This window comes from Panthera pardus, unplaced genomic scaffold, assembly GCF_024362965.1.
Source record: "Panthera pardus isolate Hobbes unplaced genomic scaffold, ASM2436296v1 HiC_scaffold_8, whole genome shotgun sequence".
Classification (NCBI taxonomy): domain Eukaryota; kingdom Metazoa; phylum Chordata; class Mammalia; order Carnivora; family Felidae; genus Panthera; species Panthera pardus.
The window spans coordinates 71787691-71811286 of NW_026527013.1; the positions used below are offsets into that span (position 1 = coordinate 71787691).

Below are 23596 nucleotides of genomic sequence, written 5' to 3' on the forward strand. Positions count from 1 at the left end.
ACAAATAGACCCCCTGTCCCATTAACAGGGCTGAGTGGCTTCGTTCAGCAGGGCATGGTTGGGACTCTTCTTGTGTCCCTTGCTTGCCGGTTTCTGATCTGGACAGTGGACCCAGCCCCTCGTCCTGCTGCAGTAGGACTGTTCTGGGGACCCCGTGAGATGGCAGAGATTATAGCACTGTGTGGGGGTAAAGGATTATTTCTTGGCTTAAGGAAGGGGGCGATGTTTGCTTGTGAGGGGTCCGACATCGACATCGTCATTTACATCCTGACCTGGCCTCAGACCTCTGTTTTAATCCATTTGAAGATGACTTTATTATTAATCATTCAGTATGGAAATGGTGAGGTTTCACACACTCAGACCTTCTGAAACATGGAAATACTATTCTCCTGTTAGAAGCCCATTCGGCTAGAAATCTGAGCATCCAGTCTTTTTTTTTTTTTTTTTTCTCCCCTTAACATTTTGTTGCCTCCTCCCCTCACCCCTTCCCCCCACCCCCCTGCCCCCATCTGCCTTTCCTTTTGGCTCACCGAAACCTGAGTGCCACTTTTCTGGGAAAGCCTGATATTCTGACTTCAGTTTTGTAATTTAATGATGGAGAGTTTCCTTAGTAAACCAAATTTAGAGTCCTAGAATGCTTATCTTATATCCAGACCTTGAACATAAAAGGCATTTTATACCCGCAATTGTTCATTTAATGAGCAATTGCAGAGTGCAGGCCGGTTAAGGGATTGAGCTATATGCACTATTATTGCAAGAAGTATTCCGAAATACCAGAAATAGGACGTAAGCTCTGATCAGGGAGACTGTGAGCACAATTACCTTCTTTTCAAATCCTTCTGTGACACTGCGGGAGGAAAAAGGACTTTGAAACTTGAAAGGAAAGAGCTTGCTTTCAACCTCAAAAGCTAGGAGGAAAGGGCTCTGAAATTTGCTCAGAATTCCCAATTCACCATTAGCCTGTTTCTTCCTTTAGCCTCAAGGCATTCTCCGCTTTTTGAAAAGATGTTAAGAAATTCAGTCACAATAGAGAGCCTAGTTTTGAACATGTTTCACTCGGTCCATTGAGGTCTGGGCTCCAGCCTTTGTGTGGGGTGAATTGAGCTGAGCAGCTAGCTGGTTGGAGACAGGTGAATGAGGAGTCGCTGTGCTGTGCAGTCGCAAATTCTGGCAAAGAAAGAAGCTCCTTTATTTTACAATATGCATTCCGGTACAACCCCGCCAGTGGCAATATGTGGAGTTGAGCCTGTTCTTAAGTCAATACAGAGTACTTGGTTTATAGCAACTCTTGTTAAGTTTGTCTTGTAATTGAAGCTGCTGTTGACCTTGCTTGGGGACCATTTGTAAAACCGTTTATTTAGCATAAACTGAAATAATAAACCCTCCTTCTCTCGGGCTGATTGTGATAGGGTGACATTAGTTTGATTTAATGATTAGCCGCCTGACCCTTCTGCTGGAGAGAGCGGCTTGAATAGAGAGAGTTCACTCGGAAGCACTCAGAAAGAATACTAATGAGCTTGTTAAATTTAGCATGGCTCCAACCACTTTTAATTCCTCTAATGGGAGCGGCACTGCCTGGGAGAGGGCGAGGGAGGCAGGGAGACACCGAGAATGTTCCTAGAGGGTCTGCACACTAGAGAAAGCCCACCAAGAGAAGTTTGCAGAAAGTAGCTAGCCAGAGCCTGGGGTCCGAGTTGTAAGTATTGCCCGTTGTCTTATACTCTGTGTCTTCTCTGTCTTGGGGGAAGAGAGGAGTAATGGTGTTAAAACGGGATTTAAGGGAACAGTTTAAAAATCGATGTTAATTTGAAAAAAAAAAAAAGGCAACCACGTGCACCGTGAGCTCTCTTCATCAGCTAATTTTGCCAGGGTTGCAGGAGATGTTTCTGGTTGGTGATGCAGCGCAGGGTTTTATTTTTATGCCGGAAGAATCTTCTGAAACTTTTATCCAAGGTCCAGGCCAAAAAGCCGTTGCTTCCTGGGTTGCAAGGAGAAATCGTGCAGGTGTTTGCGAGTAAGTGCACAGGAGCGTGTGTTCGAGTCCAGCTTCTCACCACACGGTTTCGTTAAGGCTTCATTGTCAGTGATCTGAGCGGTGTTTGCAAGGAGGCAACTTTTGAGTTTCCAGCGATCATGGCACTAAGACTCGATGATGTCGGTTGCCTTTGGGTGAGTTTGGAAAAATCTGGGACAGTTTGTAAAATGCGATGCTTGGGCAGCTCTCCATCGGGGGGCAGGAGTTTGTTAACTTGCACTCGAGCGTGGATGTACAGAAGGAAGGAGGTCCAAAGAGGGATTCTGATGACAGTATTTAAAATAGTTTTTTTCTGACACTTTTTAGTGAATTGCATGTTTCCGTGTGACCCCCGAGTTAGCAGCTGTTTGACATAGAGAAGCAGGAACAGCCCCCTGCCTGTGTTTGGCCGTTAAAGTCCATTGGCAGATGCTCCTGGAGCAGTGGGCTGTTGGCTTACATTTTTGCAGCCGACTTCTGCTTGTTGCCATGGTGAACAGTATGTTTCTGTCAATAATTTGGCCTGGCGTAGCCTGTCTGCACTGACTCTCAAACTTTATTGAACAACTCGGCACAACTGAACAAGATTAGACAGTTTCTTCTTTTGGCTTACTGAAGTGGTTGCTAAATTTATAAGAGCAGGCAGGAATATGGCTTGGAAAGTTTCCTTTTCACTGCAGAGAGCGTGCTCTCTAGCCTCAGAGCTGTTTGTATTCTGGAGCGTGTGTACTGTCAGGGTTTGATCTGAGTGCACGTTAGAAGCGAGAAGCAGCTTAGTACACGAGGTAAACTTCAGGAAATAGTTGCCTACTGGAATTTCTTGGCGAGGAGGGAGGGGGTGGGTAAACAGTGTGTTGGCATCGCCTGTCGTAAAAGTGAGTGTGATGAAAGTTTGCACACTCAGAACATTCTTGCCTGCAGTTTACTAAAGCAATGAGTTAAGGTTTCCTGTATAACTATTTGAACTTTGTTTATTCCTTGTTATAACTTGCGTAGTCACACGTTAGTATCACTCTCATTAAGAAAATAATAAAAGTTTAGTACTTGTGAAAAAAATCACTTAGCTGAAAAGACACCCCATTTCCACTCCTCCCCGCCCCCCAATTGCTTCCTTCTCCCAGGAGACTGGGGGTGGGGCATGGGAGGGCTCTGCTCAGACCAGGCCCAATTATTCAACTGTTTGTGAAGTTGGAATTCAGTGGCTCATCATGAAGGCATGGCTTCTAAGAAACTCACTCTATTACAGGGATGCCGTTCCAAGAGGAGAGAAGAGAAGTTAATTTCTTCTAGGAAGATTAAGTCAAGGGAATCCTGTTTTCAACCTGGAACAGATTAGCGGAGGAGCTTGGTTATTCATTAACCAGAGAATGCTAATTATGTGTCAAGACGGCTCTTGGGGGAGGGCTTTCGGGTTTTCCAAATGAAGGTCCATCCTACAGAACTTGCACCTCAGTGCCACGAGTTCACTTCAGGTTGAAATTTGAAATAAAGATTTAATACAGGCGCAAATTAGTGGAAAATATGACGTTGACCATTTGCAGGTTATAGGAATTTTTATAAAACTGACTAAGAGGTTTAATGTTTTTGACACCCTCTTGCAAACCCTGATTCTATAGCCTGTGACTTCACTGCTAATGAAGTATGAGGTTGGAGTGGCACCTACAAGGATTAGTCAGAAGGGAAAATAAAAATGGAGGGTTTTGTGAGTTGGTTTTTTGTTTTTTTTTTGGTAGTTTGTTTTTAAATGAACAAAAGCACGGGCTTTGAATTGCTTTTGTAAAGATCGATGTGGGAAAGTGTGGGATTACACTGATTTTTTCCTTCTGTTTAGTAGTTACTTGATAGATTAAACTCATAATCTATTCCATAATCACAAGATTTGGGGGAGAAGATCTGCACAAAACAATGCTAAAGTAATGTTTCACAGTTTCCCTGCAGCAGTCAGCAAATTCACTGTAAAGACCAAAGCATACCTCATTGTCTGTTCTGTTCTGCAAGTCATTTGCTAGGCTGAAACAACAATTGCTTATTTCTTCAAATCCCAGACAGAGGCAGAAGGATTCAAGTTGCTTTGGGTGGTTCAAGCCATTAGTCAACACAGAACAGTAGTCGTGACTATAGTCTATATATTCATGCTTGCCCGTGTTTATAGCTGTACTTGCTTCTGAATTTGTACAAACAGCCATGAATCTGCTAAAGCATACTTTTTCTGTTGTTTAGGGGCTCTCGGCCAGATAGAACTGCTTTATGCAATACTTTGAAGAGAAGTTTATATGTTGGGATAAACCGTGTTCAAAATCTGTCCATCTGAAATGCACAACAGCATTATTGCTCACATACATATATGTGTATTTAAGATCAAGAATGGAAAATCGTTTTCAAATTAGATGTGTAAGCCGTGCGCAAACGGCTTTGCTTCTGTCAGCACGGACCTTCCAGAACACAGTCTGCTGATGAACTGCAGAACTTGTTTGGGAGCTTGTAGTTTAGAATGTGTGTATGATTCTAACAGATGAATTGGCCCATTTGTTGTGGGTTCAGATCACTCATTTGGTTTAGTTTCAGGCGTGGGTTCTTTGATCTGCTCTTATAGAAAAGGTCCTCCAGTCCCATTCCCAGAGAGCCATAATGGGGTCGATGGGAAGGTCCTATGGATCAAAGGGAATGGAAATACTGGAGGCGGGAATATTGAATGTGTGTGGAATTTCAGAAAGCTGTTTCTTAATGTCTGAAGCGGCGTCCGGACCCCCGCAGAACATGTGCCCGTATCCGCACAACTGACGCCTGCCTCACCCACAGAGCCGTCTTGCCCTGGGAATTACAGTCTTGCTCCATTTTCTTCTTGGTTCTCAGCAATGTTCTGTGGGTTGCAGCGAAGTAACTTGCAAAGGGCACTGTAGGTTTCCACGGTTGGCACCTTTATCCCTTTGTAACTAGTGGGTCTTTTGTCCCATTTCAAGCTCCAGTAAACCAGTGGGTTACAGACCTAAAAACACAAAAACGGGAAAACTTCTGGATCACTGTGGGCCCTTTGATCCCTAGATCACCCAGAACCTCAGCGGGTGTCTGAGCAGCCCCGATACCTGAGCGGCCCAGCTTCCTCAGACAGTCAGGGGGAAGTTGGACATCACAGCCTCAGGCTGGCAGAGCTTCCAGCTCCACTTGGGACCTGCAGGGATATTGGCAAGTCCCTGATGAAAAGCCTCCCTGGCAGATTTCGGTTGTAAGCTGGCGATGATAATTTGCTGACCCCCTACATCTCAACTTAATAGGCTCATTTCCTGCCCCCCCCCCCCCCCCCCCCCCCGTCCTTGGATTTGTATTTTGGACCTTCATTCATAAGCAGTTTTGCCTGGAGACTATCCCATCATGGTGTAGCTTTCAAAGTTGCCAAGAATGAGAAATAGGCTTCTTTTGGGGAGGAGGGAGAGAGAGGGAGACCTAATTGATTACTGTTTTTGAATCACTCCTTCCAGTGGCTCACGGAGCTTTCGTTTTCCTCCTTTCCTTAGAAGATGAAAGTCCTGGGCAGACCTATCACAGAGAGAGAAGAAACGCAGTCACCATGCAGCCACAGAGTGTCCAGGGGCTCGGCAAGATCAGCGAGGAGCCTTCGACATCTAGTGACGAGAGGGCCTCACTGATCAAGAAGGAGATCCATGGGTCCCTGCCGCACCTGGCTGAGCCCTCTGTGCCGTACCGCGGGACTGTGTTTGCCATGGACCCCAGGAATGGTTACATGGAGCCCCACTACCGTAAGTGGTTCCTGTCCCGCGGCCCCCATTCCGGGAGCTGCGGAAGGCCAGGCATGTGCGCGTGCACGCGTGCTTCATGAATTATTGTGCTGGTATTAATTGATATAAATGTTTAATTGACTTTGTTTTCCCCACTTTTCTCCCCCTCTCCTACATCCTGTCCATTCCTCCTTTTAGAGAGAGCCATTTTCTTACATCTCTAAGCAACATCAAGCCTTCAGGAAGGTGTCCATCTGTGGCTAATCCACATGGACCTTTGCTGGGAACGAGAACCAGATTTCTTCCACCCAAGTAGACACTGCAGGAGGAAAATTGGTTGATGGGGGTAGTTATTAAAGTGCGCTGCATTGGCAGGAGTCTTTAACAACAGCTATTCCCATTTTTAATGATTTTTTGCGTAATTGTTGAGGATGAACAGACCTCTTTTAACAGATCGTTGCTAAATTCCTTAATGCGGAAGATTTTTTGCTACCTGTTTTGCTTTCCTCTCCAGCCAGCATACCAGAAATGTGCGAAGCTCCTTTTCCAGCACTAATAAAGTTTAAGTAAATCACTAGCACTCAGAACACAAGTGTATGATGGTTTTCTCCAAAGAATGATGTATAAGGGGTGACTTTATTTGTGGCCTGTTTCTAGTTAAAAACAATATAATTTGGTTGTGGAGTAATGAAGTTCACATTGAGGTGCCAAAGCTTACAGCTCTTGATTACAGATTTATCACCTTGCCAGGATACAGACTTGCCATTTAACCTTCCCGGCTCCAATTCCAGATGATCCATTGAGCTCCAGTGAGGGGCACTGGTTTGTGTTTCCCTTTTTCCACATCATTCAGAAATTTTAGTGTTTTAAGGCAAAAGGTCATTAGCCAGATGACTGATTAGTGAGGACAGCTGATTAGTGCTTTTTTTTTTTTTCCCTTTTTGCTCAAGAAAGTGCCCAGGATAAAAGCTAATTTCATCCCTTCGTTAGCTGGCTTGCAGCAGAGGGGAATGTTCCCTCATCAGGGTGCAGATCAAAGAGCCCGGAGCAACCTTACGTCTCAGCAACTGCCCGCCCCCACTTTCCCTACCGACCAGATTACATTGTTAGTAAAGACGGAAGGTACATTATTTTTGTAAGTGCAGAGCGAATTATTTTTTAAGTGGTCAGAAGCATAGAGGAAAGGGTCTTATGGATTCTTGTAAGCTTTTGGACAAGGCTACGACTTCTCCCATCAAAAAGTGCTTATTGGTCAAAAATAACAACTTCTCTGATCAAAAAGTGCTCATTGCTGCGGTTGTTTTTACCAGTCTAGAAGTGAGGAGGAGTGGGGCGTGCCTCTTTTTCTTCCTTCATTAAAGTTTATTTCATTGTCTTTCTACTTTCTTTTAGGAGAGTTTGAAACAGTGTTGGCAGGATTTTTCTCTGGGCACAGTCTTGTTTTCTACATTGTATTTTAACGGGTCTCTGTTGGATCTCTGTTCGTGCAGAAAATGGGAGGGAATCCGTATCCTAAATTTTTACTCCCTGAGTGTATTTACTTTTTAGAAAGACTCCAGCCTAGCTTATTAGCCACAAGTTCCCTGCATTGTTTTCATTCTTATGTGTGAACACAAACTTTTCCCATCTCTTATTTATGTTTTGTTTTCTATTCCAGATGCCCACTAATTAGTGAGGTATTTAATTGGGCAGGACAGCTGACGAATACTTCTCTTCCGGTTGATGGAAGTAGGCAGATGACCGTTAACTTTCTCTCCGTGCCATTTAACTTGCAGCTTGTTCTTGGTTCGTTGGTTCTAACGGTTTGCCCATTGGATCCTCTCCCTCCATTGAGGGATAGGCTCTCTGCACACCTGGGATCTGTGGCACCGTGTTAGTGACCCGCCTCTTGGGCCACCAGTGGGATATTAACTAGCACAGGGCACTGGAGAGCTCTTAGCGGGGCTTGGGACTATTCTGTTTAGAGGACATAGACCAACAGCTTGATGTCTTCAGCTTTCCCCACTGTTTTGTTCAAGTCACTGTTAAAACTGCATGGTGGCTGACAAACTATGTACGTTGCCTCTAACCAACTGGCAAATGCCATTTTGACCCACCATCCCAATGTACTCTCTAAACTGGCCCTAAATAAATGATATCATGACACATATAACATGGTTGGGGGAATCCCAGGGATTACCCAGATCAGATTACCATTTAGGGGATTTCAGCTCAAGGTCCAGCTTTGCCATTTTGTGGCTGTGTAACTGGGCCAAGCGTGTTGACCCCTCGAAAAATCATTTGCTAACTATTTACTTGGAGTTATAATGTGACTGCTGCTCCATGGCGTTTTCCTGACAATTAAGGGACACCATGCAAATATAGTATTTGATAAAATCTCTGGCTCATGATGAGTGCTTCACATGATTATGGCACTTCCCCCCCCGGGCGTCCACTTCATTAAAGTTTATGTCATTTTCTTGTTCCACTTCCTCCTGTTCCTTTCCATCATCATCATCATCACTGCCACCATCACCGTCACCATCAGCACCTGTATGTGATTAGTTCAACTCTCCAAACCAAGGTGTTTTTGTTAGTGCTGCAGTCGCGTGTGTTTCTCTGCCTCCCTGAGATCCACAGATCTTCCACAGATCAGAGATCAAGTGGGCCATAAACCTTGGGAAAAAGGTTGGTGTCGGCACTGTGCACGGTGGCCTTCTGAACATAACCTCTCTCCCTGAACCTTAGTGAATTCTCTCTAATCTTTTGCTCTTTTATAAGTGAAGGAAGTACAGAAACATTTAGATGATTTTGAGAAGTTTTCACCTGTTAAATTCTTGGCAGAAAGTGTTTTATGTAGCAAATACAGACTTATCTGGAAAACATGACAGGTGCAGAATTATTCAAATGAAGTCTTCTATTTTTATTTATTTAAACCAAATTTTTTTAACGTTTTATTTATTTTTGAGATGGGGAGAGACAGAGCATGAACAGGGGAGGGTCAGAGAGAGGGAGACACAGAATCTGAAACAGGCTCCAGGCTCTGAGCTGTCAGCACAGAGCCCTATGCGGGGCTCGAACTCACGGACTGTGAGATCATGACCTGAGCCGAAGTCGGCCGCTTAACCGACTGAGCCACCCAGGCGCCCCAAACGAAGTCTTTTAAAGATGTCCTCAACTAGGCCTCAAGGAGTTAGATAGGATGTAACTGTAGTTTGTCTCGAACCCTGTTGGGTCATTTAATCTTCTCGCAGTATAATGAGTATTTTTTTAGTACTTTATAATAAAATCCATCCCCCTGATCTGGATTTAATTATCCAGGTAAAGCTAATGAATGACCAATGTGATGCTGAAGTCACATCTTCAAGACTTTTTAGGGTGTGAGCAAAGCACCGTCTTTTTAAAATGAGACCTGGAAATTCAGTCCCATTTCTTTACCTGTCCGTACTGCAGCCCTGCAGTGGCTCAAGGTTCAGAAACCTCTTTTTAAAGGCCGTTCATTCCCTTTTCTTTTGAGTCATGTGCTGGCTTCACCAGGTTGTTGGGGAGAAAAGAATCCTCAATTCCGTGTCGCTGTGCATGGGAACACTCACAGGAATTCCTTCGTTTCTCTGTGGTTGGAAAATGTGGACTTTCCAAGATGGCTAATTTGTGCTTCTATATATACTAACTTTGTATTTCTAACGTGTGGGCAGGCTTCCCGTAAGACCGGAAAAGGGAAAATCGTTTCTTTACCCTCAGAAGGACATCTGTAAAATCTTTATTGCACAAGACTTTATTATCCTTGGGCATGGAATGTTGCATCTTCGCAAACTGCAGTTTGGCTGGATTCAGAGTATTTTAGGTTTTGTGGGTTTGACTTAAAAAAAAAAAAAAAAAAAAAAGGAATACCAGAGAGAGCGGGCACTTCAAACGTTCGCAACATATGTTTGGAATAAAATCCTCACAGGGGGCCCCGGAGGGTATTCTCCCCTGAAGGGTAGTGGCGGAGGGCTTGTATATCAAGGCGAGAAAGTAGACGTTCAAGCTCAGGCGTGGGGTGACGCTGCCAGGCGGGTTGCTGCGCGATCACTAGCGCTTTTTCGTCCCGGAGAGCGTGGGAGGGGCCGGGCTTCAGAGCCCTGACCTGCTTGTACCGGAGTCAGGATTAGGACCCCTGTCCCCTTCCTACACTTTGATTTTGCCCCTGCTCCATCCGTAGCCAGGTTATTTCAAACTACCATCACCCAGGCTTGCACTTAACCACCACGCACTTCATTCTCTTAGGAACTTGTGAAGGCAGGTGACGTCATAGTTCAGGCATCCCTGTACCCCGGCCGATGCTTAACTTTTCCTCTCGTCCCTGGGACAGAAAACATGGGTTGCGTTGTCTTCTGTCTTCCTGCGAAGGCTCGTGTGTTCCGACTGTCCCTGCTGGAGTCTTGGTGGGGAGCTTCTCAGATTCACCAGGCATGCCTTGCAGGGCCCCTGCTGGTTCTGTTACAAGCAGGAGAAGGAGGTCCCCTTTTCTAAAATTTCAGGTCCCTTTTACAGTTTTGTGGTTGTGAAGATGCTTTTCTTCTGCCCCCAACTGCTCCCAAGCAGTAATAGTCCCTCACGGAAAATCTGATTCATTCCTGCATGCAAATGCTTTGATTGAAAACACACCACTGGTATTCCTCCTTATGTTTCCCAGCTCGGGTGACAGAACTATTAGTTGCTAATTAGCAAAACCTGAGGAATTTGCTTAAAGAAAAGAAACTGAATTTTTAATTGCTTGCATTTATTTATTTTCCGCAGAAAGCTGATGGGCCGAGCCCACTTGCATTCTTGTGTGCTAAAAAAAAAAAAAATGTAATGTTTTTCTACCTGTCTGTCTTTATATTAGGTGACTTTCTACCCCCCTTAGAAATACATCTTCTAAGTGAGTGGAAGAGAAGATGAGTATTTTACATATTTAATAGGCGCACCTGCTCACATTTCTCTTACTGTTGGAGTGTCATCTGGAGACTGTGAGAGACAAAAATGCCTACGGGGCACAAATGAACAGTTTGGGGTCAACCAGACAGCACAGGCAGTGACAGTTGCCCAAGCACACGGTTCCATTCGCATCTAGTTGATGAACCAATCAGGAATGTTTTAGTGTCTTGGTTTTTCTTCTCTTTCCTTTTCTTTCCTTTTCTTTTCTTTTCTCTTTTTTTTTTTTTTTAGTTGGAAATTACACTGTTTAGTCAGAAGGACTGATGTCACGTGATACTTTGGGGGCTTTGCTAGGTACGTTGCTTCCTCCACTGATAGTCTTGAGCTGTAGGGGGATCTAGAGTGGGGAGGTGCAGACAATCTATGAAACTTTGCAGAACTCGTATTTGTGAGCTTAAGAATAGCTCCATGATTGGGGCGCGCCTGGGTGGCTCAGTCAGTCAAGTGACCGACTTCAGCTCAGGTCATGATCTCGCAGTTCGTGGGTTTGAGCCCCACGTTGGGCTCTTGCTGACAGCTCAGAGCCTGGAGCCTGCTTGTGATTCCGTGTCTCCCTCTTTCTCTGTCCCACCCCTGATTGTGCTCTCTCTGTCTCAAAAATAAACAAGCATTAAAAAAAAAAAAAATGAAAAAAGAATAGCTCTGTGATTATTCTTGGCTTTCTATTAGAAATTCAGTGTAACTTTCCAGGTTTTCTTTCATTAGTCCAGAGGTAACGTTTAAGGATTGGAAACTGTGAGCCACTTCCATAGATTTTTAAAGAGCTGTTGCAGGGTAGCTCTGCCTTAAGTGGTGGAAGTCTAGGGATGATTTCTAGGGTTCCAGATTGATGCTTGCCAGTGAATCTTGACTACTCTTGTAGCTGATATGACTGTGATTCTACATATCAGTCTTGGGAGGTAGCCCGCAAAACTGGGAACCAGCAGTGAGAAAAGCATGTAGCGTTTAGAAAAATACATTTGGCTTTATTCGTTGAATTTTGGGGTGCATTTATTGGAGGGGACCAGGGAGAAGCTTGAAGGCCATTCAGAAGGACAGACACAAAAGGCTAAGGGAGACCCTGTTCTAGGGAAAATCAGTTGGTCTTCGGTCACACCCTGGCACAGACCCCTCTTCCATGGCGGCCACCAGAGGCCTCCAGGTCAGGCTCCCTGGCCACCGCCTCGGCCACCCCGCTCACACCCTTGTTCCTCTTGGTGTCACTCTGTGCTTTCCTCCTGTCTTCAAGTTCTACTTGTTCTTCAGGGCCTATCTAGAGACCACTTCCTTTGAAAGGCTTTTTTAAGTTCCATTTCACAGAGATATTTCCCTTCCCTGACACCAAGTAGACCTATAATTCTCACCTCAGCACCTCACGGCTGTGTTCTGTGTTGTCCGTGTATGTTGGTCTTTAGAATGATGGGGTGGGTCGTCCAGGGATGGTCCCTCGTTCTTACAGCCACCAGAATTCCTGGGGCAGGGCTGAGAGGACTCCTCGGTGCCTCCGCAGGACAGAGAAGGGTGAGCCTTTCTGTTACTCGGAGTCACAGCCCAGGTGAAGTTTGTCCCAAGCTTGCCACTCTGAAGTGGCCATTCGGCAACCTGAAGAGACTGATGCTTTGGCCTCTATTTTATTTTTAGTTCCTCTGTGTCACCTCTGATCCAAGCATAGTCACCCAGTCCTTTCTGAAAGTGGGCATTTATGCACACTCAGAGAATGTGTAAATTTCAAAACCAGCAAAAATATTTGTCTCCATGTACATACGGCAGATGTAAGCCTGCTAGGACTCTCACAGGAGGTGGATTGTGGTCCTTTGGAAGAAGTTGGCCGTTTGCTTACAGACTTGGATGAGGATCCTCTCTTCAGAACCGTGAGGTCAGCACGGGAGATCCGCCTGTCCCGAGTGTTTGATGCCCGTCCGAAATCGAACAGGTGTAGGAATTTTTCTCTGTCGGTAAGGCGATCGTGGTATTTGTGTCCCCTCTTCCAGATTTTACCGATTTGTTTTCCTTTCAATAATCTCTAGGCAGTTCATGATTTCAGTAACATCTTTCCAACTTGTTAGTGTCCAAATATGCGTGTAATCCATGTTAACAGGAGCCTCTGTCTACGAATCGGTTTGGGATTATAAACTCAGTCGTTTAAATATTCCATGTAATTATTTTCCTTCCCTAATTTGGCACCCACCCAATGCAGGCAGCACTTTTTTTTAGGTGCTTTATAGTTCTTTCCGTCCATCCCTCCCCCCAGCCTTTCTTCGAGTACAGCCTGAGAAACACAGGAACTCTTACCATTTCTCAGCCATCTGTGAACAGCTTTCTGTCCCATTTTCTAATGGAGGCAACATTACCCTTGGTCCCTCCTCCTTTTTCTTGTATAATTAAAGAATGTTACCTTTGATGTCTCTTGGAAGTTGTATCTCCTGTCCTGCTTCAGCTTTCTTGATCTTGTACCTATAAATTTGTGCGGTATCTTCATACTTCTTAGTGAAAGGGCTGGAGTTTTCTCTCTTTGTGCCTTTTACAGTTTGATTTAATGTAGGGTAACTGATCTGGCAGTTTATTGCTCCGTCCTTCCTCTGTTCTGCTAGAGTTTGGATTCTTACAGTCCTCTTTGAAAAGCATCCAACTTCCTCAAATTGTTTAGCTTTTACATTTTGGTCTTTACGTCGGGTCTCTCCTAAAATTAATTGTTCTTCTCTTCCTAATGTCTTCCCTTCCTTTTTGGGGGTCCAGGGGAACATTTTTGATTCATTCAGCTGTTGGTATCTTTTGTTCATCTGTTAGTCATTTGTTATTTCAGCGTGTGCTTACTAGTGGCGTCCTAAGGGATGAACAAAGGACTAGTGGCGTTAGAAAGGATGAACAAAGTTGCTGCTCCCATGGACCTTCAGGCTGGTGGGACATGGAGATGAGTAGATAAGCTCATACAAAAAAACCAACACAAAGAATGTGTCAGAAAGGCAGATGCAGGGTCCTCTGGGAGCGGGTAACAACATACGTGACCCAGACTTGAGGAGGGCTTCCTGGAGGAAGGGACATCTGAACTAATCCCTGTGGCAAAAAGGTAGAGAAGATCCTTTGCAAAGGAAATCCTGACCCCTGTGAGGACCTAGGGGGAGGGTGGCTGGAGGGCGGAGCTCAGGGAAGGGAGTGGTAGCAGACAGGCTCCTGGGGGGAGCACCTCTGCATGATCCCCGGGGTGATCTCACCCCAGGACATGTTGTGTTTCATGGCTCTTGGGTATTCCAGCAGATCTTTGGATAACTGTGTTTCCCATTGCTAACCCAGAGTTTCTTTGTCTCTGAGAGTTTAATTCAGCTCCTCGCTGGGATTTGCAGGCTCAGGATTCCTGTCTGACAACCACCCTCCCGACTTCTGGCTGCGGCCCTTTCTTTCATTGGCCATCAAGCACGTGCTGCCCCCCTGGGTGATGTGGCCTGTCTTCCTCTGAAGACAACAAAATACTTTTTCTCAGACTCTGAGCTCTTCTGTGTTGGGTAACCCAGATAGCCACAATAGCTTTCTTTCTATTTTTAAGTTTATTTATTTATTTTGAGAGAGAGCGAGTGAACATGTGTGCAAGCAGGGGACGAACAGAGAAGGGGAGGGGGAGAGAGAATCCCAAGCAGGCTCCAGTCTGTCAGCGCAGAGCCCGATGTGGGGCTCGATCTCATGAACTGTGAGATCATGACCTGAGCTGAAATCGAGAGCCTGTCGCTCGACCGAGTCAGCCACCCAGGGAATGCCACCAACAACACCCCCCCCCCCCCCCGCCCCATGGTATCTTTCTTGATCTCCTAAGTACAAATCCCAAACATTGACAATAAAATGCAGCTTAATGTCTAATGAATTAAGAGTATCTTGTATCAAGACTCATTGTAACTTCAAAATATATAATGTTCATGATTAAAAAAAAAAAAACCCAAAACCTTGAGTTTTATTTTCTTGGAAAACTGAAATCTAACATCAGTCAAACTGGAGAAAGTGCAAGGGACCTATGGTGCGGTTGGGGGCAGGGTCCTGAACTAAAGTGAAATTCAGCTGGAAAATCCAGTAGCTAATGCTGTTGGGGGGAAATGGGAACAAAGATCTCCAGTGGTGGCAAAAGCCAGCAATCCAGCCTGGACGGAGACGATCTTAGGAGAAGGTGGTGGGACCCCTGAGGAGGAGATGCGTGTCCTCCGCGGGGGCTGTGGGGCTAATCAGCAGACATTGTGCAGGTCAGAGGAAGCCTGCTCCGGGAAGCTGGGTGTTTACTCGTTCCCTGGAGGGGGGCCCATATCTGCATCCTGATTGTGCTTATGACTCGTGAGGGGAATAAAAGGAGTTGCCTGTGTCCTAATTTAGAGACGATCAGACAAGTGTGCATGACGGAGGCTAGGAAGCAGCTTGCTTTTTTTTCAGCTTGGTTTCATGGGATAAGCCTGTTTTCAAAGTCAGCAAGAATTCACGTGTCCTCCCCCATCCCTGTTTCTCCCTGTAAGTAAGGTGTGTCATCAGATGTCACTGCTGCCCTGCTCCCCGCCCATCTGGAATATGATGGATCTTCCGCTTGGCTTCTGAGATCTCAGCCTGGCTCCACAAATCTGACCACATGGGTTGACCCTTTTGATCAAACATGCAATTTACTTTTATATTTAATGTATCTCTGGCTGCTGGATGCCTTTTCATGTACTATCTTTTATCGTTAATGATGCTTTGAATGTAGTCTGTGTATCACTTTGCTGTAAATTGACGATATAGAGAGAGAGTCGATGAGCAGCTGGAGGCACCTGAAAGCCCGGTGGACGGGCTTCAAGTCTTACTTGGGTACATGATGCTTGACGTTTATTCTCATTTCAAAAATCCTGTGCATTTTTTGAGAGTCTGCTATGAACCAGACACTGTCTAGGTCCTGAAGGGTTGAGCATTTGCCAAGATCAGTCAGGTTCTTGTTCTTGTGGAGCCCACACCGCAGCCAGAGGACTTGCACTAACCACCTGGGTAGAGACGTCATTGAGCCAGCACAGCTGGTGCTCTGAGCCCAATAATCGGGTGGTGTTGTGGGGAGAGGCTCAGGGCGTAGTAATGTGTCAGCTCAGAGGGGTCTTTGCAGTTGAGACCCAAATGACGAAAAGAAGCCAGCCATGGGAAGATCGAAGGGGAGAACATTCCACTTCAAGAGTGGAATTTGTGGGTTTGCTGTAGCCGTGTCCAGGAGGAAGAGAGAAGGCTGGTGTAATGACTTGGTGTGTGAGTGGGGCAGTTTAGGGGCAGGCAGGGGGACGGGGTTGGGGGAAATTGGGGGCCAATGGAAAGCCACGGGAGGGTGTGACGTAATTGGGTTTTTTCTTGGGGAGTATTGCTCTGGCTGGTGTGTGGGGACTTCATGAGAGAAGTGTAGAGTTAGGAAGTGACCCAGCAGGCTGTTACCGTGGCCTAGGTGGGAGGGAAATGGTCCTCCCGTCTTGGAAATTAGGGCGGGCAGATAGTGAACTCTCCCTCCTTATGCCACAACTTACGTCAGGGCGTTGAATTCATTTAATTCCCACAAAGATGTCATGATTTTCCCTGTTGACAGAGGAGGGAACTGAGGCCCATTAGGGCTAAGGAAGTTGCCCATTTTTCCATGGTTCAGAAATGGCTGAGCCAAGATTTGAACCCACATCATGTGGTTCCAGAGCTCAAGTTCTTAAACCATGCTTTCAACATGGCAGTCCACAGCCGCGCGAGGGCCCGACCAGGCGGGCAGTGGGTCATGCCCAGCCTTACTGGGGGAGCTGGGGGACTCTACCAGAACCAGGTGGTGGTGCTGCCGGTGGTGACAGGCGAGGGTCTGGCATGCCCTTGGGAAGGTGTGCAGCCATTGATGAGCGTGTCTCAGGCGGGGAGAGTGCAGGTGCTTCCCTCTGGTTGCTGTGCTCCAGGCCCTGCTACGTGGGAGGGAGAAGAAATTGCTTCTGAGGGATACTCTCCTGAAGAGTTAGAAGTTACCTGTGACCTAAGTACGGACAGGCGTCCTGGTCCTTTCTCCGCCCTTCTGTTTTGGGGGAGAAGTGTGTTGGGAAACACTGCAGTCCCCACAGCAGGCCCCTATGTGGAGTATTTGCTGTGCTCAAGGTGCTAGGCTAAGGACTCAGTTTTTGCACAAACCCACTTGGCCCGTGAGTTAACTGAGATTCAGAGGGATCTTGCTCCCGGTGCTAGTTGGAGTCTGGACTCCACGGCTGAGGGTTTGAGAGTGAGGGAGGGAGGCTCCACGACACTGCTCTTAACTTTGCCTTCCCCACCGTGTCCTGTTAACCCCCATACCTGCAGTGGTTTTTGGGAAATAGGCTGTCTGCTTGGACCACAGATTGATTCATCATGTGAACTTGATTCTGAAAAGCAGCCTGTATAAATAACTGGAGCTTTCACATATCAGTAGAATAATGCAGTATCTGGCCCCACCCAGGCCCTGTCTGGGGACAGTGATCCCTTCCCTGTCCCTCTGTGTGACTACACGGGACCCTAGGGGAAGGAGTGGCAGAGAGAGAGCACCCTTTCATTTACATTTAGAATAACATTTATTTGCAGAGAGAGAGCGAGAGAGAGGGAACACAAGCCTGTTGCACAGAGGCATCATGGTGTCCTGCTGACATGGGCAGTTCCTGGTCTCTGGGCTTGGGGGTCTCAGATAAACTGTAAGGATCTTGGGAGAAGCAGTTAGCATGATTAAGGGGCTGGAGGAATGGTTTATGAGGAAAGATGAAAAGGCCTGACTATGAATCTCAGGGCCGGTGCAGGCTACAGAGACACGTGGCAACTCTCAAATCAGGGGACCCATGCCGAGGAGGGCGGAGACAGAACATCCCAGGGAGGCCATGGGATCCCCTGCTCTCAGGCACTGCTTATTTGACAGACTGATGTAAAACCCTGGGCCCTACCTGCGCAAAGCTGTTTTCAGGTACCGGGTCTGCCCTGAGATCTATCTGGATCTGGTAATCAGATGCAAGTTGTAGCAGGACAGTAAGAAAAGTTAGCGTTGAGACCTCAGAGTAGCTGATCTCCTGAGATACTTCTAACTGCGGCAGTGTAAAACATAAGGCCAGCTGTTACCCGGCTTTTAGACAAGGCAGAGGGACGGCTTCTTAAGTTATTGTTCGATTCCTCAATGTTCATTTAATGCCACACGCAGAAGAATTAAAAGGTATGACCCTCGCTCTTGATTTTTCTGTTTTGGGGAGAGACCGTGCGAGACACAACGCAAAGGATAAAGGAACCGATCAGCAAATATCACGTGGCAGGTGAAGGGCACGACCCGGGTCTGTCGGGGGTGATTTCTGATTCCGAGAGGGTTTTACAATAGAGCTCTAACTGCATGGCAAATTTAAATCCAGTATGAAATTTCTCCTAATTAACATTTCCCTTCTTCCTTCCAAATATCAAATTTATGGACTCTAAGAAATTCACATAACACATGCCGATGCTGCATTTTCTTTCCGCTTGATCCGTTCCAGCTGTTAGTAACTTTCATGTCTGCCTTTCATTAATTTATGAGGGGCTCGGAGCTGCAATCTGAAATGCTCCCCTGAATTTTAGACCTTTTGGGGGCGAATTTCACATCAGTGGATAGTGACGCTTGCTCGTATGTCAGCCAAGCATGTGCGTTTATATCTCTCCAGTGCCCTTCCTGGGGCCCTTTGGGGACGTGTGATTGCAGGCTCTGGCCTGTGGCCTAAGGGGCACACAGTTAGGTTTTGTCATTGCTGATGTCACTGTGCCTCCCACCTGGTGGGTCCGATCTCAGTGTCCTTAGTGTAACTGGTCTGTCACACGGCTCCTGTCCTTAAAGTCTAAACAACTCATAGGTAATAGATTTTCTGAGTTTTTATAGGCATGCCCTCTGACCCAGCACAGGCAAAAGTTTCATTTGGCACTTTTGTGTATCATAGAGGCCACCCATGATTCTCTTTTCCTCTCTTTTTATGTCTTCTGCTGGTTCGCAGGGAACCGAGTTCAGGGCATGAAGCATTCGGGTGCAACTTTTGGTCATTCACACTCCATTTTTCTTAACCATGAATCCTTTTCAAGCTTGCTTGTTTGAACTTGATATTTCATGTTGGTGGCCACATGGTCTCACCGTCCAGGGGCACAGCCACCACACGGAGGGAGGAACTGAGATAGCCCAGTCATGACAGAGGCGACTGGTCAGCGCTTAGGACTGTCTGCCCCACAGAGGAGAAGTTTGGAGACCTGCCTTATCGTTCCTTCTTGTTAATCTGCCCTGATAGGATATTCCTAAAAAGTTCTTACTTTTTGGTAACCATGAAGCCTTGCTGCTTTGATGCCAGTCACCTGCTATTAGTCTTTGGATTTTCTGAAATCCTCTGTCATAATGAGCCACCAGGTGAGCATTACTTTAAGGCATGGATTTTTTATTTCTGCTGATTCAGGTCCCAAGTATTAAGATTCCAGTTAGAAGTTCTATTAAACAGAGCTTGATATCGGAGATGTGGTTGGCATCTCTTCTGAGAACAGTCGAGATCCTGCAGGGTGCTGACTTGGGGTGAATCCTGCCTCACGAATTCCCTCCGACGAAGCGTGTGGAGGGGACTCAGTGGGGTCGGGAACGAGACCCTGATTCAGTCTGGCCGAGAAGCTCTGTTTGGCTGCATGGTGTGATTGAGTTTTGGAGTTAATGAACTTATACATGTCGGCGGTATTCACGATTGTGTGTTCTATGCCGGCTTGTCCTTACTTAGCTGATAGTATCTGAGACCAAGGTAAAGTATTTATTTCAAAACACACACTCCATCTGAATGCCAGACTAGTTTCGCAAAGGGCCAAGGTAGAAATGAAAACATCTTGAGGAGCTATGTGTTCTTTTCCCTGTAGTCTCATGGCGTAGGTAATGTGCTTTTGTGTTTGGTTTGTATTTTTAAGTAATTTCTTTTTTTTTTAATAATTTTTTAACACTTATTTTTGAGAGAGAAAGTGAGCATGAGTGGGGGAGGAGCAGAGAGAGGAAGACAGGATCCAAAGCAGGCTCTGTGCTCACAGCGCATGATGTGGGGCCTGAACTCATGAACCACTAGATCGTGACCAGAGCCGAAGTCAAGAGTTGGCTGCTTAACCGGCTGAGCCACCCGGGGGCCCCCATAATTTCACCGTTTAAAGTAAAAGTTCCTAGGAGCGCCTGGGTGGCTCAGTCGGTTGAGTGGCCAACTTCGGCTCAGGTCATGATCTCACGTCTCCTGAGTTCGAGCCTTGTGTCAGGCTCTGGGCTGACAGCTCAGAGCCTGGAGCCTGCTTCGAATTCTGTGTCTCCCTCTTCTCTCTGCCCCTCCCCTGCTTGCACTCTGTCTCTCTCTCTCAAAAATATAAATAAACATAAAAAATTTTTTTGAAGTAAATGTTTCTAACCACTTTTTTCTTTCTGAAATTAATATTGAAGATGGACTTTTTGTGTTCTGAAATTGTAGGAGAGGCTTTGGCACTAGGGATAGCGGGGAATGGTGATGACGCAGGGCATTAAAGCAGTTGATTGTTGATAAGGGGGTAAGTGAAGATACCTTGTGTTCTTTTAGAGCTCATTTTATTTGAAATAACTTTTAGGATCTTCTATAGCCTTGGCTAAGGGCTTTGCAAAACCTGTTAATGTTGGCTCATCTCTGTCAAATGATGTCACGTTGAGTCGCACCATCAGAGCTAGTATTGAGATAATGCCAAAGTGAGATGACATTTGGAAGCTGTGAGCTTCCACTCCACTTAGGAATTGTGAGGGTTTTGCTAGGATTCCACTCCTGTCCTTGATGATATTCCAAACTGGCAAGCTGAGTCAGGTCTGAGCTGCATTGTCTCCCTGAAACTGATTAGTAAAAACTGAACAGGCAAAATGGATTTGTGAAAGATTTTTCATATATGATGATTATTTGATTACTCCAGTGTTAGTTTATTTTCCCTAGAAAAGATCCAGGTGAAACCTTGAAGTTCTCTTTGTAAAGTAAGCTTTTACTGTGTTTTCATTGAAATTGTATTTACAAGGGGCACATGCTTATTTCAACAAAGGATAAAGTGCGTGAGAGCTTAGGACGGAGAGCTAAAGTCACCCCCATCCTTTCTCCTTCAACCCCAGTGGCAAGGACAGTTCTTGCTACTTCTGTTTTAGTTCTTTTGGTAGACAACCATCGCAGCCCCACGCTGTGCTTACACCTTTATTTCCTGACATACGGACTCTGGATGCTTTTACTCAGCACTATTTATCGACTCCCCAGTAGGAGAGGAAACCTCTAATCTTCCCACATTGTACCCTCATCTCTTTCAATATTGATAATATATTACTAATTATGTTTACTATTATTTCTCTAATGGTCGTTTTTTTAAGTTTTTTTAATTTCAGAGAGAGAGAGAGAGAGAGAGAGAACGTGTGCATGAGAGTGGGGGAGGGGCAGAGATAGAGGGAGAGAGAGAATCCCAAGCAGGCTCTGCTCTGTCAGTGCAGAGCCCAACGTGGGGGTTGATCTCACAAACCGTGAGGTTTCAAAAACTGTGAGATCCTGACCTTAGATGAAATCTGGAGTTGGATGCTTAGCTGACCGAGCCACCCAGGTGGGTGTTTTTGTAAAGACTATCTTAAACCTCTATTATTTCTTCTGCTGCTGCTGCTGCTTCTTCTTCTTCTTCTTCTTCTTCTTCTTCTTCTTCTTCTTCTTCCTCTTCTTTTCTTCTTCTTCTTCTTCTTCTTCTTCTTCTTCTTCTTCTTCTTCATCTTTTGATCAAGTTTTCATAGTAGTTTTTGATTTTCTAGTTCAAAGGTGAGGATATTAGGTGACCTTCCCCATCCCATCTTTTGGAGCCTAGCTTTTCCAGTGTTAATATCTCCCTGGAATCTTCCAGCCAGCATCACATCTGCTGTGTTTCTGTCCATAGGTTGACTTTAAAGGCTGGAAATCAGTTAAGCATCTGTAGCCTCACTTCTTTGTAGGGCTGGTGTGACCCAGCAGAGATGGGTTAGCATTAAGAACAAGTCGTCTGTCTGTTCTTACCTTCTCTTCATGGCTTGCATAGTTGCTGTGTTGCATTTTTATAGCTGCTTTAGCTTTTCCTCTCTTATTTGTCTTTATAAACATCCTTCCTTTCCCCCTCGACCTCCTAACCTTATCATTTGCACCTAAGGGAGAGCCCCCATCTTTCCTGGGCACTTCATTCTCCCAAGAAGTCTGAACTGGGTGTCTCGGGACCTCCCTTCATGGTCATCCACGCTGAAATGACTATTTCCGGGGTCTTATGCCTTTGTCATTCTTTGTTTTATTTTACCATAGTGTAGCAAGTAACTCCCCACCAATGAGGAGGTAACACTTTCTGAGTTTTTGCATTGGTGAAGTTACCATTATCCTGCCCTTGCTTTTGTGTGATAGTGTAGCTAGAATTCTGACTTAAAAAATCCTCTCCCCTGAGATGTTGCAAGGCATTGCTGCCTTTTATATTAACATGCAAAGTTGTAGATGAGAAGTCTGATGCCCCTTTGATTTATATTCCTTTGTAGATGTTGATCTTTTTGCCCTTAGTGTCTGAAAACCCATCTCCAGATGCAGATATTTTAAATTTAACTTACTTTAATTTTCGTCCGTTCGCTTATCGGTTGGTAGACCACTCCAGTCTGAAGCTGCATTGTTTGTCTCTGGGGATGTTTTATGTTCATTCTGTCTTTAATCATTGTACTGCCCCGTGTTCCCTGTTCATCTTTTCCGGATTCTGCTTACTTGACTGTTATGCCTCCTGGGTTATTTTTCTGTGTCTCGTATCTTTTCCTTTCATATTCTCCCATCTGTTTGCTTCTGGTTCTGTGTTCTGGGAAATTTCCTTGAATTCATTTTCCAGTGCTTTTGGTGACCTTTTAATTTTAGTCATTACGTTTTCAATTTCTGAGAGCTCTTTACTTTTTTAAGCTTATTTATTTTGAGAGAGAGGGAGACAGCACAAGAGGGACAGAATCCCAAGCAGGCTCCGCACTGTCCGCACAGAGCCCACTGTGGGGCTTGAACTCAAAAACCGTGAAATGGTGACCCGAGCCGAACCTTAATAGTCAGACACTTAACCGACTGAGCCACCCAGGAGTTCCTCTGAGAGCTCTTTAAAAAAATACTCGATGGCTCCCTTTTTCGTAGCACGTTGCTCTGGCCTTTTGTATGTAATACTTCTTTATGATCCTCACAAGTTGCCCCTGGGGTTATGGTTTCCTGTTGCTTCTGTCCTCCCCTGGCCCCTCGTCCTTCTCTCATAAGCCTACCGATCCTAGGTGTCTATTCTCCCTGAGAGTGTGATGATGGAGGCTGGCCCGGGATTCCTCTGCTCAGGCTCAGGTGAGGAAGGAGGCTTCCTTTCCTCAGAGCGAACATCCTGCCCATGCATATCGATTGGTAGGATCTCCTTCCAGTGGATTTCCATTGGCAGGAAATGCAGCAGGGCCCTCCACATGCTAGGGTGCGGAGGGTTTGCTTCTGGGGAGTAGTGAGAACCAGTGTGCCTTGAACACCTCCAGGGGTCCCAATCTGCGGGCTGACTGGAGGAAAGAGATGGTGTGGCTCCCATGGCGAGTACATTTCAGTGACAGTGCTCCAGAACATACACTCATTTCACTTTCCTGGGAGAGTCCGTTCAACTTTTTGAAGAAGAGGCATAATGACGTCGCTTGGGAAGATTCGGGCTACCTGTGTCCCCTGGTACCTTGGGGCGGGAGACAGGTCACATGACTGGCACAGGTGTTCCATGTAAAGGTCTATCCAGGCCAACACTTCCTGGTGAGCCAGCTGTTACCCTTGTCTTTGCCCTCTTAATATGCTAGGCTGCTGCTTCTCCACAGGCCGCAGCTGTAATTCTAGTCTCAGCCCAGTGGTGTCTTGCAGAAATTAGCCAGGCTGCCTGGGTTCAAATCCTGGTTCTGCCAATTTCCACAATGTGATCATGG

The 23596-nt window shown here is 45.9% G+C and overlaps 1 protein-coding gene across 4 annotated transcripts in view; it reads left to right on the forward strand.

Moving 5' to 3' along the window:
- GLI3 (GLI family zinc finger 3) overlaps positions 1–23596 on the forward strand; it is a 281417-nt gene that overhangs the window by 83805 nt on the left and 174016 nt on the right. For 3 of the 4 annotated variants that reach the window (XM_053897676.1, XM_053897677.1, XM_053897679.1), the window contains one exon: positions 5527–5769. In XM_053897676.1, coding sequence (XP_053753651.1) covers positions 5527–5769 — 243 coding nt within the window. Of the gene's footprint in view, positions 1–1497; positions 1697–5526; positions 5770–23596 lie in introns of those variants that run through there. The other variant, XM_053897678.1, reaches the window with a different exon arrangement.